Source organism: Ursus americanus, chromosome 10, assembly GCF_024610735.1.
Source record: "Ursus americanus isolate L20-20 chromosome 10, mUrsAme1.1.p, whole genome shotgun sequence".
NCBI lineage: Eukaryota > Metazoa > Chordata > Mammalia > Carnivora > Ursidae > Ursus > Ursus americanus.
In genome coordinates, this window is record NC_142136.1 from 56,803,625 (window position 1) to 56,824,523 (window position 20,899).

The following is a 20,899-nucleotide window of genomic DNA, read 5'->3' on the forward strand; positions in this document are numbered from 1 at the left end:
TTCTCATGAAGTTTTCCACAGCAACCCCAATGTAATTACTCCTTTTTTGTGCCTTAATGTTTAGGTGCAAGTAATAAAGTACCTTTTTAATAGACGGAGTTGGGATCAAGACTTTTTCTGTAAAAGCAGATTGTCTAGAAAAGTTGAAATTAGCAGTGTGTCTTAATTTTTTTAACCATATTTTCTAAATTCAGCATAGTATGCTAGAAATCTATTTAAACGTTAAAAGTATAGATTAGTTAAAAATTTAGTTAATAGTATTCTACCGTTGTTAATTTCTTAGTTTTGACAAAAATGCATTATTATGTAAGATGTTAACAATAGAGGAAGCTGGGCAACAGGTATACAAGCACTCTGTATACTTACTCTCTTCCAACTTTTCTGTAAATTTAGATTTATTCCAAAATAAAAGGCTTTTTTTTTTTTTTAAGATTTTATTTATTTGACAGAGACACAGCAAGAGAGGGAACACAAGCAGGGGGAGTGGGGGAGGGAGAAGCAGACTCCCCACTGAGCAGGGAGCCAGATGCGGGACTCAATCACAGGACCCTAGGATCATGACCTGAGCTGAAGGCACACGCTTAACGACTGAGCCACCCAGGCGCCCCAAATAAAAAGCCTTTTAAAAATATTATATTTGATTAGTTATGGTAAATAAATCATCTCACTCAGCCACTCACTTTTGTAGGTGAGACCTGGGACCCTGAAGGTTTTAGAGTTCAGTATCACCAAGCAAATTAGTGGCAGGTCTTTTGCCTTCCTACTTAAGGTCATCTCTACCACCTGTACTTTCCATGATGTAGTCAGTACCCCACAAAGCCTGATAAAGTATGCTTCAAAAAGTAGATGCCAGTTAATGCTTTTGGCTGACCTACCTTCAGAGTATTGTTTACTTACTTATTCTCACAGTTTAATACAGGATAATCTCATAAAATCAAGAGACTCTAAAGATTGTACATATATGTATGTTAACAGTATGTTTGTTTAAAAAAAGAAAAAAACTTGCACAGTTACAGGTTAATAGCCAGATGGACATTGATTAAAACAAGGAGTCATTTTTAAGCCCATTGTACATGAAACATAGTATTAAGACTTTTTTAAGGTAGTATGATAGTAAGTAAAATATATTTCTGTGATTTAACAGAAGCAGAATATATACAGTAATCGTCTTCTAAATTTATTCAGGCTTTGAGAACTTTGAAAAGGGGGAATGTTATGGCTTGTGTAGAGACCATTTATTCTGCCTAATTAAGGTAGGGGTGGTCTTCATCCTAGTGATTAGTGGTTTTGTGTGTAGAAACACCAGGATAGTCATTAAATATGCATAATTTTAAAGCAGGCTTTTACATTAGGGTCTAGGTGTGATCTGATAACCTTTCTTACCAATCTTTAGTTTAATCCCTTGACTTTTTTCCCCTCTTTATTACATTTTTACTATAAAAGAATGCATATGCATAAATTATTCCAGTAATCCAAAATGTACAAAATACTACTAAGACCTTCTGTTTTTTTCTCACAACTCTCCCTGTATCCCACCACACATATGCACAAAATCCCCGAAGGTAAGAATTAGTACATTTGTACAGTATATTTTCAGATATTTGTGTGCATTTTTAAAATTTTTTTTAACACAGCTGATATCATAGCATATATACTGCTTTGTTCCTTCCCTTTTTCCCCCATTACATAGCATCAATATATTAAGGACATGTTTAAATGTCAGCACATACATATCTTCTTCATTCTTTTTTGAACACCTGCATAGTAATGTGTTAAGAGGCTATACCAATATTTCCAATTTCTTGCCATTGGTAACAGTGCTGCAATAAGTACTCTTAAGTACATGTATTTATGTGCTTATGTAAGTTCATAGGATATTTTCGTGAAAAAAAGTTCCTGGCAATGGAATTATTGAACTATAAAGTAAACATATTGTCAATTTTTATAATGGTTCCCAAGTAGCTCTACATGGGGATCATACCATATATACTCTTACCTACACTTAAGAGAGTGCTCATTTCTCCAAACCCTTAACACAGTGGATAGTACTAGCTTTTTAATCTTCCCAGTGTGTTAGTTGAAAGGTGGTACCTTGTTTTAGTTTACATTTATTTAATTATGAATGCAGTTACACAAAAATAAACTCAAAATGGATTAAAGACCTAAATTTGAGACCTGAAAACATAAAACTCCTAGAAGAAAACTTGGGCAGCAATTTCTTTGACATCAGCTATAGAACATTTTTCTACATATGTCTCCTTAGACAAGGGAAGCAAAAACAAAAACTATTGAGACTACACCAATATGAGATATCACTTTACACCTGTCAGAATGGCTAAAATCAAAAAGACAGGAAATAACAAGCATTGGCAAGGATGTGGAGAAAAGGGAACCCTTGTACACTTTTGGTGGGAATGCAAATTGGCGCAGCCACTGTGGAAAACGATATGGAGGTTCCTCAAAAAATCAAAAACAGAACTACTGACCGTATCATCCAGTAATTCCATTACAGGGTATTTACCCAAAGAAAACAAAAACACTTTAATTCAAAAACACTTATGCGCTCCTCTATTAGGGCATTATTTATAATAGCTAAGATATGGAAGCAGTCCACGTATCCATCCATAGATGAATGACTAAAGATGTGGTGTGTGTGTATACCATATATACAATGGAATATTACTCAGCCATAAAAAAAGAATGAAATATTGCCATTTGCAACAACATGGATGGACCTAAGTGAAATAAATCAGAGAAAGACAGTTACTGTATGATTTCACTCATATGTGGAATTTAAGAAACAAAACCGTGAGCAAACAAAGAAGAGACCAAAAAACAGACTCTTAAATACAGAGAACAAACTGGTGGTTGCCAGAGGAGACATGAGTGTGGGGATGGTGAAATAAGTAAAGGGGATTAAGAATACACTTATGGGGTGGGGCGCCTGGGTTGCACAGTTGTTGGGCGTCTGCCTTCGGCTCAGGGCGTGATCCTGGCGTTCCGGGATCGAGCCCCACATCGGGCTCCTCTGCTTGGAGCCTGCTTCTTCCTCTCCCACTCCCCTGCTGTGTTCCCTCTCTCGCTGGCTGTCTCTCTGTCACATAAATAAATAAAATCTTGAAAAAAAAACGAACAAAACAAAACAAAAAAAAAGAATACACTTATGGGAGCACCTGGGTGGCTCTTGATTTGAGCATGGACCCTGCTTAAGATTCTCTCCCTCTCCTTCTGGCCTCACTCTCTTCCTCTCTCTTTCCCTCACTCCTTCCCTCCCGATCTCTAAAAAAAAAACACACAATACACTTACCATGGTGAGCACTGAGAAATGTATTGAATTGTTGAATCACTATGTCATACACCTGAAAGTGATATAACACTGTATGTTGATTATACTTCAACCCATTTCTCCAAACCCTTTCTTTAACACAATGGAGATATTACTAGCTTTTTAATCTTCCCAGTCTGTTGGATGAAAAGTGATATCTTGGTTTAGTTTACATTTATTTAATTATGAACGCATTTACACATCATTTCTTGCATTATCCATTTATATTTATGTTTCTTTGGTCAGTCCATGACCTTTGCTCATTTTTATCTATTTTATCTTTTTCTTATTGTAAGACACTTTCTAAATTGAGGAAATGAACCTTTTCAATATGTTACAAGTGGACTTTTTTCCATTCTTTTTTGACTGTACGTGGTGTTTACACTAATAGTTTTGAATGGGCCATAATGGTCTTTAGATTTTTATTGAACCCATCTGCCCTTTTATAACAGATTATATCTCATCTACAAATGGACAGGTTTCTATTTGTGAGCCATTTTATGTAAGTAGATACAGATATATTTTATTTAATCTTGAAACCTCATTAGATTTTCACTGTTCATTATGCACATTACAGTTGTTTCAAAGAGCTTTTAAATATTGTTTTTGCAGGCCTCAGACATCCAGGCAAGGACGATAGTACTTACCTGGTCACCTCCTTCCAGCTTCATTAATGGAGAAACAGATGAGACTTCCGTACCAGAGCTCTATAGTTATGAAATTCTGGTCTCAAGTACTGGAAAAGATGGGAAATATAAAAGTGTTTATGTGTAAGTATTTGTTATGTTTTACTCCCTCCCATTATGTAAATCAGTGGTTTATCATAAAGAGTTTAATACTAATTTTGTTCTGTTTTTCCCTCTCAGTGCTTTTATTTTGAATCTGTAAATTGACAAGTGATATTGATTTCACTTATTTCAACATATACAGTCCAAATGCCAGCTGGTAACGTCAGTCTACACTCCCTTGGAATAATTGCTTTCATTGGCCACATTCAGCTTTAGTATTTTTCAGTAGGCTCCCTAGTAGATGTTTCACTATTCACATATTCCTAGTAGATGTTTCACTATTCACATATTCACATAAATATAAATTGTAGTATGTAGAATCCCAGAACAGAAATAGAGAACTGTTAGACTGTGAACTCATGAAACATAATGCTCCTCTAAGGAGTGGGATTTAATTCTTAATATGTCAAGCTAATGCCCTATTGTAAAATGAATTTATTACTGTTGTTCCTTATTTGTATGTTGGTATGTTAGTAATCATATTTTGAAAACGTATCATAGTTATCTTTTCTTGGTTCAAAAGTGTTATTATACACCAGAAGCCTTAGAGTTGGTGGCTAAAACTGTGACATTTACGACTGGCAGTTGTAAAATAAATAATTTTTTTGTCCTTATTCATATGGAAGTTCCTTATCTAATGAAAAAATAAAGAGTAAAGTCCATTATTAATAGTAATTTAAACACTGGGAAGATTGTAAAGGAAGTGGTTAGTCATTTGAATGATCATAACCTAGAACACTGGACACATCACCCTTCTTGGTATCTTTTTAAAAAAACAGGTAATATAAGGAAGAAAGGAAAGTGCAACTGCTCCAATATTTATTATCTAATTACATAAGGTTAGAAAAATATCCTGTCTCCTTCTCTCTGTTGAGATTTCCTTATATTTATTCTATTCATATTTCTTAGAAGAGACAAAGCTACCTACGGGGTAAAAAAGGAGATAAAGGACCGTCAGCATAAGGTTTCTTTTTGTGGCTGTGGCTATTTCTAGTTAGATATGGTTGCTTGCCAAGAGGAGGCATTTATCTCCATTTGCAGCCTGATCAGAGAGCACTAGAGGGACATTAGTCACCTTCTTTACACCAATTAAGGTCTCCCTCTGAGGATGCTCCTGCAACTGCCCAGTTCGTTAAAGTGTACTTTCCTCAGTAGGATGTGTTTTCTTTCTTGTATTTACTGGTTTTGATTTGAGAAATGGTGGGAGGGGAAGGTCCATAAAGTGGAGAAGAGAGAAACTTGGCTGAAGGAAAAGAAACAGAGAATAGTGGTTTTTAAAAAAAGAAACAGAAAATGGGCTGGTTTTTTTGGCCACCTACATAAGTAATAGTTGTATCAAATGATTATTTTAAGAAAATGTGTGGTGTTATATTTGAAAATGTGAAAATGTAATAGTGCCCATGAGTGAAATGCTTTACTTCAAATTATTCACTTTTTTATGATATGCTTGTTTAAACTCTAATATTTTAAATGAATCCATTTTATATTCTAACAAATTGCAGAAGTGGCACACTCCTTGTAAAAAATTGGTGGTTTTGCTTTCAATAATACACAGGTTATTTAGCATTTTAATTGTGCAAGATGAATTTTTAAATAATTGAAACTGGTTTCATTTCTTCAGTAAGCTAAATATCTTCCCTGACTACACTTAAAAAAAAATGCAAAAACCGCATCTGGCTTATACCATTGATTTGCTTAGGACACCTTTTGTTTTTGGTTTTTGGGGGTTTTTTAAATTTAGTGATTCATCACTTATATACAGCACCCAGTGCTGATCATAAAAAGTCACCTCCTTAATATCCATCACCCATTTAGCCCATCACCCTACCTTCCTCCATCAACCCTCGGTTTATTCTCTGTCCTTGAGAGTCTCTTATGGTTTGCTTCCCTCTCTCTCTCTTTTTTTTTTTTTCCCTTCCCAACTGTTCATCTGTTTTGTTTCTTAAATTCTACATATGAGTGAAATCATATGGTATTTGTCTTTCTCTGACTGATTTATTTCATTTAGCATAATGCACTCTAGTTCCATCCACATCATTGCAAATGGCAAGGTTTCATATTTTTTGATGGCTGAGTCATATGCCATTGTGTGTTTGTGTGTGTGTGTGTGTGTCTGTCTGTCTGTCTGTCTGTCTGTCTAATATCTTTATCCATTCATCAGTAGATGGACATCTGGGCTCTTTCTGTAATTTGGCTATTGTTGATAGTGCTGCTGTAAACATTGGGGTGCATGTGCCCCTTCAAGTCAGTATTTTTGTATCCTTTGGATAAATACCTAGTAGTGTGGTTGCTGGGTCATAGGGTTAGTTCTGTTTTAACTTTTTGAGGAACCTCCATACTGTTTCCCAGAGTGGCTGCACCAGTTTGCATTCCCACCAACAGTGTAAGAGGGTTCCCCTTTCTCCACATCTTCGCCAATATCTGTCATTTCCTGTGTTGTTAATTTTAGCCATTCTGACAGGTGTGAGGTGGTATCTCATCGTGGTTTTCATTTGCTTCCCTGATGATGAGTGATGTTTAGCATCTTTTCATGTGTCCATTAGCCATCTGGATGTCTTCTTTGGAAAAGTGTATATTCACATCTGCCCATTGCTTAACTGGATTATTTGTTTTGGGGATGTTGAGTTTGATAAGTTCTTTATAGATTTTGAATACTAACCCTTTATCAAATATGTCATTTGCAGATATCTCCCATTCCGTAGGCTACCTTTTAGGTTTTTTTGTTGTTTCCTTCACTGTGCAAAAAGCTCTTTATCTTGATGAAGTCCCAATAGTTCATGTTGCTTTTGTTTCCCTTGCCTCCAGCGACGTGTCTAGTAAGGAATTGCTGTGGCCGAGGTCAGAGAGGTCTCTGTCTCTTTTCTCCTCTAGGATTTTGATGGCTTCCTATCTCATATTTAGGTCTTTCATCCATTTTGAATTTAATTTTGTGTATGGTATAAGAAAGTGATCCAGTTTCATTCTTATGCATGTGGCTATCCAGTTTTCCCAACACCATTTGTTAAAGAGATTATCTTTTTTCCAGTGGATAGTCTTTTCCTGCTTTGTCGAAGATTAGTTGAGCATATAGTTGTGGGTCCATTTCTGTGTTTTCTCTTCTGTTCTGTTGATCTACAGGTCTGTTTTTCTACCAGTACCATACTGTCTTAATGACAGCAGCTTTGTAGTAGAGTTTGAAGTCCAGAATCGTGATGCCTCCAGCTTTGCTTTTCTTTTTCAGGATTTCTTTAGCTATTCAAGGTCTTTTGTGGTTCCATACAAATTTTTGGATTGTTTGTTCTAGCTCTGTGAAAAATGCTAGAGATATCTTGATAGGAATTGCATTAAATATATAGATTGCTTTGGTAATATAGACATTTTAACAATGTTTGTTCTTCCAGTCTATGAGCATGGAATGTTTTTCCATTTCTTTGTGTCCTCTTCAATTTCTTTCATAGTTTTCAGAGTATAGATCTTTTACCTCTTTGGTTAGGTTTATTCCTAGGTATCTTACAGGTTTTGGTGCAGTTGTAAATGGGATCAGTTCCTTGATTTCTTTTTCTGCTGTTTCATTATTGGTGAATAGAAATGCAAAAAATTTCTGTACATTGATTTTATATTCTATGACTTTGCTGAATTCATTTTCAATTTTTTGGTGGAGTCTTTTGGGTTTTCTACACTGAGTATTGTGTCGTATGCAAATAGTGAAAATTTGACTTCTTCCTTGCCGATTTGGATGCCTTTTCTTTCTTTTTGTTGTCTCATTGCTACGGCTAAGACTTCCAGTACCATGTTAAATAGTAATGGTGAAAGTGGACATCCCTGTCTTGTTCTGACTATAGAGGAAAAGCTCTCAGGTTTTCCCCATTGAGGATATTAGCTGTGTGTCTTCCGTATATGGCCTTTATGATGTTGAGGTATGTTCCATCTGTACCTACTTTGTTGAAGGTTTTTATCAAGAACGGATGCTGTATTTTGTGAAATGCTTTTTCTGCATCTATTGAGCAGATCATATGGTTCTTATCCTTTCTTTTATTAATGTGGTGTATCACCCTGATTGGTTTGCAAATATTGAACCACCCCTGCGCCCCAGGAATAAATCCCACTTGATCGTAGTGAATAATTCTTTTAATGTACTATTGGACTTCTCTTGTTGAGAATTTTTGCATCCATGTTCATGAGGAATATTGGCCTGTAATTCTCCTTTTTAGTGGGATCTTTGTCTGGTTTTGGAATCAAGGTAATGCTGGCCTTGTAGAATGAGTTTGGAAGTTTTCCTTCCATTTCTGTTTTTTGTGAGAAGAATAGGTATTAACTCTTCTTTAAATGTGTGGTAGAATTCCCTTGGGAAGCCATGTGGCCCTGGGCTTTTGTTTGTTGGGAGATTTTTGATTACTGATTCAGTTTCCTTGCTGGTTATGGGTCTGTTCAAATTTTCTGTTTCTTCCTCTTTCAGTTTTGGTAGTTTGTATGTTTCTAGGAATTTGTCCCTTTCTTTGATTGCCTAGTTTGATGGCATATAATTTTTTATAATATTCTCTTACAGTTGTTCGTATGTCTGTGCTGTTGGTTGTGATCTCTCCTGTTTCATTCATTTTTGTAATAAAATCATACTGATTTTATTATTTGGGTCCTTTCTCTTTTCTTTTTGGTAAGACTGGCCTAGCAGTTTATCTGCCCCTTTTTCTTTCTTCCTCTTCCGAGACTCCTATGATCAAATGTTACTATGTTTTAAGGAGTCACTGAGTACCCTAACTCTACATTTGTGATCCTATACCTTTCTTTCCCTCTTCTTTTCAGCTTCATTATTTTCCATAATTTTATCTTCTACATCTATATCCTCTGCTTTGTCCATCCTCGTTATCATTGCATCTAGTCAGTTTTGCCTGTTGGTTATAGCATTTTTTATTTTGGCCTGACAAGTTTTTAGTTCTTTTATCTCTGTAGTAAGGGATACTCTAGTATCTTCTATGCTAGTATCCTTATAATTGTTGTTTTAAATTCTTACTCAGGCATCTTATTTATATCTGTATTGATTAAGTCCCTGGCTGTTACTTCTTCCTGTTCTTTCTTTTGGGGTGAATTCCTCCATCTTGTCATTTTGACTAGGTCACTGTTTTGGGGGGTGATTGTTAGGAAAGCCTGTTATACTCCGGCTCCTGAGAGTAATGGCTATATTAAGAAGAAGTATTTTTTAAAAAGTCCTGTACTGTCTTAGGCCTGGTGATTCAGGAGGTGTTTAAGAGTGTACACCCTGCTATTTTGTTTTGACTGCTCCTTCCCTCAGGTCAATCCTCCGCAGAGTTTCTCCTCGCCTCCAGTGGGTGGTGTTTGGACCTTGTCCACTATATGGCAGGTTTTAACTAGGTGTGTTTTGGTCTGCTTGTTAAAAGAAGCTAGATCAAAAAAAAAAGAGAGAGAGAGAGAGAGATCCTAGATTCTATTTCCCCTAGAGCTGAAGCTTTGCAGCACTCTATGATCAGCAGACTTAGGTGCATGTGAGGGGTTTGTGCTGGTCTTCTGGGGGACGGGCCTGCTGCACTGATCAGGCAGACTTGCCCTAGTGGAGCTGCACCTGCAGGATACAGGAGGGCAGGGCTTGGTGTAAGCAGTTCCAGCCTCCCCTGAGGGCGGGGGAGCAAGGGGTGCTGTGTTGCTCACTAAAGTTGGTTGGTCCTGATGGGTGTGGGGGAAATGGTGTTGCTCTGCTGTCCTCCCCACACTGGAGAGTTCGATGCCCGCCACAGTTCAAGAAACCCTCACAGAAGAGTGAACAGTCACCCCTCTTGTGTCCCCAGTTTCTGTCAGATCCCTGCCTTCACCCTGTCTCTACCAGGTGGCACAATACTCCTGTGTTTTATCTCAGGCCCAGGGCCGGGTTTCAGAACTCCCAATTTTATGGACTCATGCTGATCCTCTGGGGGAGGGTCTTGCCACACTGTGGCCAGTGCCAGTTTGTCCCCAGAAAAGCAGTTGCGCAACTGCACAGTGGTTCAGAGTTTATGGTAAAGTGCAACAAAAAGCAGCACCAAGATTTGCCACCCTCAGCCAGTGTCTGTATTCCCAGGCTAGTAAACAGGGATGCATACTGGTGCCGCCAGTTCTTTTGTCCCCGAGAGAGGCCATCCACGATTCCTAGATGCACTCCAAAAAGGGGAATTGTTTTTCCCTGTGTGACCCAGGGGATCCTCAGACCACACTGCCTGCTGCCAGGTCTCTGCCCTCCTTCCCCACCAGAGCACCACTAAGCTTCCCAGGCACAACCCCAGCAGCGACACGGATGCTCTGCTGCTTATAAAAATTTGCCATAGTCAGCCCCTCTCCTTTTCCCAGTCACTGGTTTTGGGGAAGATTTTTTCTTGTTCAGTCCCCTGCCTGCTGCTTCACTTTTTCTTCTCTCTCTCTGTCTCTCTCACTCCTCTCTCAAGGATCAGGGCTCCTACCCCTTCATAGCACCCACAGCTCTTCTCTCTGCAAATCAACTCTCCACAGCTCCTACCTTCCACAAGGTGGCCATTTTTCTACCTGTAGACGTGCAGCTTTGTTCTCTCAGTCCTCAGATTGATTTCTTGGGTGTTTAGAATGATTTGATATTTATCTAGCTGTATTGGAGGTACGAGGCAAGCTTAGGGCCCCCTACTCCTCTTAACTCCTCTCTGTGTCCACTGTGTGGACACCTTTCTGTTTTAAAATGGTATGCAGGTACATAACTTAAGTTTGGCACCTAGCCTTATTTCACAAATTCCATATTAGTGGAATCTGAATGTGGTTATAGTTGGTAAAGTAAAAAGCAGTATAATTTAATAAACTGCCACAAACTGAGGTGTACATGTCAGTTCTCTGGAAATGCTTGTTTATCAGTGAAATGTTCCTTTTTTCCCCCCAGAGGAGAAGAAACAAGTGTCACTTTAAATGATCTCAAACCAGCTACAGATTACCATGCAAAGTAAGGAATTCCTACATGTTGCCTTAATATGATAGAGTAGAGCATAGGTGGTTTTTTTAATAATTTCATTAAAAGCCTAGAATATAATTTAAGTATTAATTTTGGATTAAAAACATGAAGTGGTGGACTTTGGTTTTTCTTTTGGTACAGTTATCTACGCATTGCCAAAAAGACCAAAAACATTTAACTGAAATGTTACGTTGAGGGGTTAATCATCCTGTTTGTAGGACCTTGCGTTTGAAATGAATATACAGATAATAAGTATAATATGTCTGCATACCTAATTTAGCACGTAGAAAACTCCCCGCCTTTGAAATTTTTACAGAACAGAAGCGTTAATAATAGTTGGTTTGTACTAAATGTATTTTTACTACATCATGTTCTAGAAAGAGTTTGAGATATTAAATGAAAAATTTCACAGCACTTAGGGGTGCCTGGCTGGCTCAGGCCAGGAGCATGCAACTCCTGATCTTGGGTTGTGAGTTCAAGCCCCATATTGGGTGTAGAGATTACTTAAAAATAAAATCTTAAAAAAAAATTCACAACATTTAACTAAGAGGTAACTTAGATACTCTTTTATTCTGCATAGTTCTATTATAATTTACCAACATTTTACATACTAAAGCCTCCCCAGCTGGGACTCATTAATCTATATTTGGTTAGTCACCTCCATTTGTGGTTGGGATTATTCTTATTAAACTATTAAATTAAGTCTTCAATTATACTTTTCTGTGGATGAACCCAAAGTATTGTCTAACTTATAGCACTTTTCAAACTTGGATTACAACCATTATTAAATTATGAAATTTTATGGGTTATATTCAGCATTTTTTTAATTAAATAATCAAATGGAATAGAAGGTGTCTGTTTATTACCCTTAGGGATATTGTGTCAGGACACTTTTCTTTCTTGTGTGTGTATATGAGCGAGTACATATCACACACAGAGTTGTCACAACCTAAGATGTATTTCTTTGTGTTACAATCAAAAAAGAGGTGAAAGCTGCTGGTCTACCCTATATTTCTTTTTTGAAGAGCCATCCTTTACTTTGCTGCACATATTTTCTTTTTCTTTTTTTTTCTTTTAAAGACTTTAATCTCTACACCCAATATGGGGCTTAATATCCCAACCGGAAGATCAAGAGTCACATCCTCTAGCAACTGAGCTAGCAACGTGCCCACCCTTGTTTTCTTGATAGAACATTTGGAGGGCACCTTACTAATTTGAAGTACTTAAAGGTTGATAGCTGTTGAAAGTAGGATACAGTGATTCTGCTGGTTAAAACTATTTTATCGCCATAGAGTCCAGGCAGAATACAATTCTATGAAGGGAACTCCTTCAGAAGCTGAAAGCTTTACCACCTTAAGCTGTGAACCTGACATACCTAATCCACCCAGGATAGCCAATCGGACCAAAAATTCACTCACTTTGCAATGGAAGGTAAGAATATTCTTTAAAGTATTTTCCAACTGAACATTTACTCCCTCCTCCCCCCGCTAGTATTTAATTTCAGTTGTTTGGAGACAAAAAAGAACTTTAAGCTAACTCGTTTTTCTTCTTTACACATATTGAATCTTGAAATAACACTCTTAATGCTTTTTCTTACTATATGTAAATATAGCAGAAAAGACCAATTAGCAGTCTTTATTATACTGGACATGGGATGACATTGAGAGTCTCAGCAGTGCTTCTCAAGTTCATTACAATGCCTTTATATCCTGAATTTTATCGTAAAATGACTTTCATAATAACTAGACTCATAGTTTTAAAAATATAAATATGATGTCTTAAAGGAATATTTCATTAAATACTCTATATTTTAATAGAAAAATATATATGCTAATATATACATGTGCCCAGCTGCACAAGAAGATATAATAAAATGGACAGATACCACAGGTAGAATTGTTAATTCAGAGAGCATAGACAGCATTGTCATCGGAGACATGAATCACTGAAATGATATATGAGTCTTGATAAATTTCTGAACAAATTAAGTGTAGTCTTTCTCAAATTGCAGAGTAGTTATATTTTGGAAAAATTCCATAATTTAAAACTAGAAAAAATACCTTGTAAAATGGAATTAGGTTCTAGGCTCTGATAATTATAAACAGGTATTTCACCTACCTGGATGTCCAGGAGGACATTCAAAAGTCCTAGAGAAAGAGAACAATTCTTCATTGTATTGATTGTCCCACACTGTGCGGAATTGTTAGCATCCTTGATCCCCACCCCTAAAGTCAGACTTTCCTTCCCTTGCCATTATTGTGATGTTCAGAAACACCCCCAACAAAATTTCTAAACATCCCCTCGAAGGGAGTACCACCCCTCCTAGCAACCATTGATTTGTAGTAAGAAAGTGACTACTAGTCTTGATTTAATTATCTACTCTTATCCCAAGAGCAAAACTTGGGGCTAGCTTTCTTTCTGAAAGCTTTTGAAAATTTAGAACTTACTACTTGTTTGGTGCTTATTAGTCCCTAGTTCTTCTGAGGATAATATTAGGTGCTTTATGCAGTTAAGAAGAACTGTTAGCACATGCAAATCAGACATTTTTGTATTTGATAAGTATTTCATGTCACTTAGAGTAGCATTTTATTTGGTAGGGCAGTTAGGGTAGCAGCCTGGTGCCCTTCATGTAGGTTGGGATTTCAGTAGGGCACTGCTCTTTATTCTGAAGATAAAATAACATTGAATTTTGAGATTTGTCTTTAACAATATCCCAACAAGTCTGTGTAAGATACAAACAGTGCCCTTAGGCCCTAAGGCTCTTAGTTGCCCACACAGGTTATCCAGGCTTATACTCTTCTAGAAATGGTCCTGTATATACATAGTAATAGCATGGTTGGGGAAAGAGATAACAATTTTTACTGTTAGTAGGAATAGTATTACATACCTCAGAATTGTTGGGAGGATTATCAGATAATATCTGTATAGCCCATAGCACACTGCCTGGAATATAAACATAATAACTGTTGTTGCTATTTAATGTTAAAATTGAAGAAAACTGGCTTGTGTAGTTTATGACTTAAATATCAGATCTTTTGACTCTGCTGCCTCATAGAACCTGAAAGTAATACTTGGGGTTAACGTGGCATGAGAATTGTGGCATGGGTGGCAGGTGGGGTAGCAATTGAGAGAAGTATTTTATCAACTGACATTGTTTAGAGTTGCCAGTGTATGGTGGTGATGATAAAAAGCTAACTGAAGTTGGTCTTTTACTCTCTTATAATTACTAGTACCCACCGGACCTGTTGTTCAGCTTCTGGAATGTTGCTGGGTAGGAACACTGGTTTTGTGTCAGAGCAAATTCAGCTTTGCTCCACTCTAAATGACTAAGTGATCTGGGGCAACTTATTTGGGTTCTTTAAAGCCTCCATTTCCTCTTTTGTATAGTTTGGATAATAGTACTACAAAGAGTTGATTTGAGGGGCGCGCCTGGGTGGCACAGCGGTTAAGCGTCTGCCTTCGGCTCAGGGCGTGATCCCGGTGTTATGGGATCGAGCCCCACATCGGGCTCCTCCACTAGGAGCCTGCTTCTTCCTCTCCCACTCCCCCTGCTTGTGTTCCCTCTCTCGCTGGCTGTCTCTATCGCTGTCGAATAAATAAATAAAATCTTTAAAAAAAAAAAAAGTTGATTTGAGGATTAAATGAGATAAGGTAAAAAACACTTTACGCATAATAGTGCCCAGCTGCACACTTCTCCCCTCTAACTTGGAGAAATGGTCACAGGTTGTTGAAGGTGTCACCATAGCCATGCTTCTTCCAGGGAGTCAAGGAGAATCCATTTCCTTGACTTGAAAACCCTCAGAAAATAAAATAGAAAAAATTAAGCAAAATAAATGTGCAACCTTAGCAACTAGACTAGAGCAATCTGGAGGCATTAATTATGGGAAATATATTTTTATACCACGCACTTCTTGCTGAGACTTGCAATCTTCCCTACCTTGGGATTCTCTTCCTTTGCTATGTAAAAGTTTAATTTTCCAAGGTTTCATTTTCTGCCCCATCCATACTGTAGTCACTTTTAACTGCCATGCCTGTAACTTACGTAACAAATTCTGGTCATGTTCAACAGTTAAAAATTACAATTTTTTAAAATTTTAAAATGCAAGATCTGTGTTAATGTTCAACAAATAATTTGGACCTCCATGTTATAAAAGATTCTTTATTAAAAACTTGACCATCCTTGCTCTTAACATGGTTGGCAATAGAGGCGCCTGGGTGGTTCAGTTGGTTAAGCGTCTGCCTTAGGCTCAGGTCATGATCCTGGGGTCCGGGATTGAGTCCCACATTATGGTCCCTGCTCAGTGGGGAGTCTGCTTCTCCCTCTCCTCTGCCCCTCCCCCCACTCATGCTTACTCTCTCTCTCACTCCCTCTCTCAAATAAATAAATAAAATCTTTAAAAATAAATAAATAAAAACATGGTTGGCAATATTATATAAAAACCAGATAGAGTCCAGATAATTATAGGAATTCTCTGGAGAACAATTTTAAAAGTTAAGATTATTTAATTTTGATAAAAGGGGTCTTAGAATCAGTAGTCTTCAAATGAATGAAGCTCTTATAAGCAGAGTAGTGATCCATTGTTCTGCATCTAAAGTGAGGACTAAAGAGGAAACAAGTTGAAATGGTAGAAAATTCACGTAGAAATAAGGTTGACATTCTTGAGTTCTAGAGTGATTAAATACTAAAATAAAATACTAAGGGAGACTGAAATTTTCACCACTGAAGATTAACAAAATGTTGAATGAGCAGTCTTGGGTAATGGGCACATTGTGTCTAGAAGCAAAGATCCAGACAGTGTGACCTCTTGAAGTTCTTCTAAGCACCCTGGTTCTTTCATTCTCTGGTGTATCACACAGTATTATTTTTAGATTGTAAGGTGAGTTTTAATGAAAATGACAGGATCGATCCTAGGAACTTAAAGTTTATAAAACCTTCTGACAAAAGGCAAAGTGGTTTTTTTAATTTATTTTTTATTTTTTATTTATTTTTTTATAATAATATTTTTTTATTATGTTAGTCACCATACAGTACATCCCTGGTTTTTGGTGTAAAGTTCGATGATTCATTAGTTGCGTATAACACCCAGTGCACCATGCAATACGTGCCCTCCTTACTACTCATCACCAGCCTATCCCATTCCTCCACCTCCCTCCCCTCTGAAGCCCTCAGTTCGTTTCTCAGAGTCCATAGTCTCTCATGCTTCATTCCCCCTTCTGATTACCCCCCTTTCTTTATCCCTTTCTTCCCCTACCGATCTTCCTAGTTCTTATGTTCCATAGATGAGAGAAACCATATGATAATTGTCTTTCTCTGCTTGACTTATTTCACTTAGCATTATCTCCTCCAGTGCCGTCCATGTTGCAGCAAATGTTGAGAAATCGTTCTTTTGATAACTGAGTAATATTCCATTGTATATATAGACCACAGCTTCTTAATCCAGTCATCTGTTGAAGGGCATCTCGGTTCCTTCCACGGTTTAGCTATTGTGGACAATGCTGCTATGAACATTGGGGTGCATATGGCCCTTCTCTTCACTACGTCTGTATCTTTGGGGTAGATACCCAGTAGTGTTTTTTTTTAATGAATTATAAAAGTTAGGATCATTCTTGCTACAAGAGATTGTTCAGTGTTCGGAAAAACTTGAATAGACTCTTGCTTTGTTTTCTTTCCTTGCATTTGAAAAGATTGTGGGGTTATATAATACATATATATCTGTATTCTCTGTGCAGTTTTTCCAGAGTTAAGCCACAGAGAACATCTGCAACACAGTAGATTCCTCAGATTAGATCCTCACAGTATCTTTTATAAAAGTACTAATTTGTCTTTTTTTTTTTTTTTTTTTTTTTTTTTTTTTGGTATTTCTTTTAGGCACCTAGTGACAATGGTTCTAAAATCCAAAGCTTTGTTTTAGAATGGGATGAGGTAAGTAAATTGAATCTTTTAAATTAGGGGGAAATGATGTGTATGTATCCTCCAGCAGAAATAATTTAATAGTTTTTTCCTCTTTAAAGACATTATAAATGATTTTGGTGGTGCATGAGTGAATTAATGGTGTTCTTAGAAAACATTACTGACTGGACCTCCTATGTTTTATTCTGTTTTTTGTTTTTGACTTAAACCTCTCAAAGCTCTCACTTGGGTAATTACCTTGATGAAGGAATTTTTTTTCACATCAACCTTAGAAGCAGGTGTAGTTTTTTATTATGGCTACTTTAACAAATTGCCACAAACCTGATGGTTTGAAACAACACACACTTACTCTCCTATAATTCTGGAAGCCAGAAATCTAATATGGCTCTCACTGGGCCAAAAATCAAGGTGTCACTGTACCCATGCTTCTTCCAGGGATTCTAGAGGAGAATCCATTCTCCTGACTTTTCCAGCTTCTGGGGGCTCTCTTCATTACTAGGTCATTACCATGAATCCATGGCTGCATCAGATAGCCTTTTCTACCCCTGCTGCCATTATCACGTGGCCTTTTTCCTCTTCTGTCTTCATGTCTTTTTCCCTCTAAAAAGGACACTTGTAATTCCATTTAAGGTCCACCAAATAATCCAGGATAATCTCTCCATCTCAAGAACTTTAACTTAATAACATCTGTACAGTCCCCGAATAGGGTAACATTCACAGCTTCCAGGGTTTAGGACTTGGATATCTTTGGGGGCCATTATTCAGCCTACCACAGCAAGCATACTAAGCTTTATTATTTAGTACTTTGTTTTTCTGTCATTTATTGTGTTCTCTCTTGCCCTACTGCTTATACCACAGCTAAGAGGAGTGGCCAGAGGAAGTAGAAGAAATTCCATTGATAATTTGGGAATTCAGCAGTATATAGGCATACCTTAGAGATATTGCAGGTTCGGTTCCAGCCAACCACAATAAAGCAAATATTTCAAAGCAAGTCACATGAATTTTTCGGTTTCCCAGTGCATATAAAAGTTACATATCACACTATATTTGTAGTCTGTTAAAGGTACAATGACATTGTCTTTAAAAAAAAACAATGTACATACCTTAATTTAAAAAGACTTTATTGCTAAAAAATGCTAACCATCATCTGAGCTTTCAGTGAGTCATAATCTTTTTGCTGGTGGAGGGTCTTGCCTCAGTGTTGATGGCTGCGGGCTGATCAGGGTAGTACTTGCTGAAGGGGAGAGTAACTTTGGCAATTTCTTAAAAAAAAAAAAAAAACAACAACGATGAAGTTTGTTGTATCAGTCGACTCCTTCATGAACCATTTCTCTGTAACATGCGATGCTGTTTGATAGCATTTTACTAACACTAAAACTTCTTTCACAACTGGAGTCAATCCCCTCAAACCCCGCTGCTGCTTTACCAACTAAGTTTATGTAGTATTCTAAATCCTTTGTTGTCATTTCAACAATCTTCACAGCATCTTCACCAAGAGTAGATTCCATCTCAAGAAACCACTTTCTTTGCTCATCCACAAGAAGTAACTCTTCATCCACTAAAGTTTTATCATGAGATTGCGGCAGTTCAGTCACATTTTCAGGCTCCACTTCTAATTCTAGTTCTCTTGCTGTTTCCACCACATCTGCCCCTACTTCCTCTACTGAAGTCTTGGAACCCTTGAAGTCATTCCATGAGGGTTGGAATCAACTTCTGCCAAACTCCTGTTAAGGTCAATATTTTGGCCTCTTCTGTGAATCACTGTAACAAATATAATAGTAATGAAAAAGTTTGAAATATTACAAGAACTATAAAAACGTGACACAGAGTTACAAAGTGAGCTAATGCTGTTGGAGAGATGGCACCAGTTGACCTGCTTGATGCAGGGTTGCCACAAACTAGACTTTGTAAAAAAACACTATCTGCGAAGCACAGTAAAAGTGAAGTACAGTAAAACAAGGTATGCCTGTATTAAAAGAGTAATGAGGCACAAACAAGTAGGTTTTATGCCAGAAATTTTAAGAGAATTTAGAATTAGGAAATCTGTTGCTATATCATAGTAATTTAGAAGAAAAAACATATGTTGATAAATTATGTAAAGATATTTGATAAAATTTAGGACTTAGTTAAAACTCAAATTAGGAATAGGAAGATGATTCCTTATCTGATAGTTATTTTTGTAATAAGTGAAGTACCATCACTAAACAATAAAAGCATTGCTAGTCAAAGCAGAAACAAGTCAAAGTTGTCAGTTATTCCCACCTTTATTTAACTAATGCAGTATAATTTGGAACAAAAATAAGAGGTACAGCCAAATAGTGGCTGGCTTGGGGGGCAAAACTATCATTATTTAGAGATGATACAATTTTCTATTTAGACAACTCAATAGAACCAACTGTAAACACCATTAAAACGGAAAGTGTAGTAAAGCAAGATACAGACTGAAGGTTTCTTTAAAGCAGTAGTCACCCTAAAATCACAGTTTACCTCTACCAACACAATAAAAGTGGATGGAGAATAAGAAACTTGTCCATTTCATGTGGCATCCTAAATTTCTAAAACTCTTTAGTTGTCCTGAGCTGCAGACTTTTCTCTCTCCCATTCTTTTGCCTATAATTGAGTTTTTCTCTCTGCTTGTATTCTTTCACTGTTAAACCTAAGCAGTTGTGGTTCCAAAATCTTTATTTTGTAGGTTAGCAGCCGTTAAGGTGGAGGTTTGGGGATCAAGTCTCTAACTTAAAACTGTTTGTGTAGAACTTTTCATAGTTTGAGGAACACTGCCAGTTGTTATACAAAGATCACTCTATTTCTGCTACTCCCAGTCCCCCCATAGAGATTGTGGGGTCCATACATGGAAAGAGTTTCTTTTACTAAAGCCAGAGAAGATTTAGCATCAGTTAAAACAGGGTACTTAGTTTAAGAAGGTGTACAAAGATACCTGCTTTCTAGTTTGTAAATTCTGCATTTAATGAACAGTAAGTATCATTTAAAAGATGTGTGTTATCTCTACTTTCTCTTGAGATCCATGATTCATGTAATAAAGATGACTTTTAATGTACACTAGCTAATATGTTATTATTCATCAAGCAGGAATTATGTGGATTTATCTTTTTACAATAATGTACATGATACATAATAATCAGCCATTTTTTTTAGGGAAAAGGAAATGGAGAATTTTGTCAGTGTTATATGGGCTTACAGAAGCAATTTAAAATTACTAAACTGTCACCAGCAATGGGTTGTAAATTTAGACTGTCAGCCAAAAATGAGTATGGCACAAGGTAAGATATATTTTAATATAAATATATTATTTAGTCAACTTCACTTATATAAATTATCTACTAAAAATTCTGCTTTAGTTTATGTTGGCATAGTAAAGGTGTGTTACTAGCCTAGCAAAAGCTGTAAGAGAAGGTGTTAGTTACATAAATTTCAGTTTTAAAAGAATACTAATTCACTTTTAGGTTTCTGATCTGATTACCGTAAAAATACTATCAAATCCAAGATATATTATTTGGATTATAATTAGTTACCAAAATTGTTACTTTCAAAAAAATGTCATTATCAAATTTTCTTTAGCTTTATATAAAAACAACTCTTTTTCATTCGTTCTTAAAAACCATTTGTTTCAACAGTGGTTTTAGTGAAGAAGTCTTATATTACACTTCAGGCTGTGCCCCTTCTATGCCAGCGAGTCCTGTATTAATTAAGGCTGGTGTTACTTGGTTATCCTTACAATGGAGTAAGCCCTCAGGAACACCATCAGATGAAGGAATTTCCTACATTTTAGAGATGGAGGAAGAAACTTCGGTAAGTATGAATATGTCTTCTAAGTAGAGTGTCTAAAACCTATTTCAGGTAGCATCAATTCTTATAAGTAAATAGTGCCATAATAGTTAGATCCTTCCCTAGGTCCTTTGAGTCCTTGGTTGGTTATCATT

At 36.8% G+C, this 20,899-nt stretch overlaps 1 protein-coding gene across 5 annotated transcripts in view; it reads left to right on the forward strand.

The window, feature by feature from the left end:
- Window positions 1-20,899, forward strand: part of FNDC3A (fibronectin type III domain containing 3A) — a 160,841-nt gene that overhangs the window by 110,764 nt on the left and 29,178 nt on the right. For all 5 annotated transcript variants that reach the window (XM_045796822.2, XM_045796826.2, XM_045796823.2 and 2 more), the window contains 6 exons: window positions 3,938-4,095; window positions 10,979-11,038; window positions 12,340-12,478; window positions 16,917-16,970; window positions 20,115-20,239; window positions 20,594-20,768. In XM_045796822.2, the coding sequence (XP_045652778.2) occupies window positions 3,938-4,095; window positions 10,979-11,038; window positions 12,340-12,478; window positions 16,917-16,970; window positions 20,115-20,239; window positions 20,594-20,768 (711 nt within the window). The remainder of the gene's footprint in view (window positions 1-3,937; window positions 4,096-10,978; window positions 11,039-12,339; window positions 12,479-16,916; window positions 16,971-20,114; window positions 20,240-20,593; window positions 20,769-20,899) is intronic.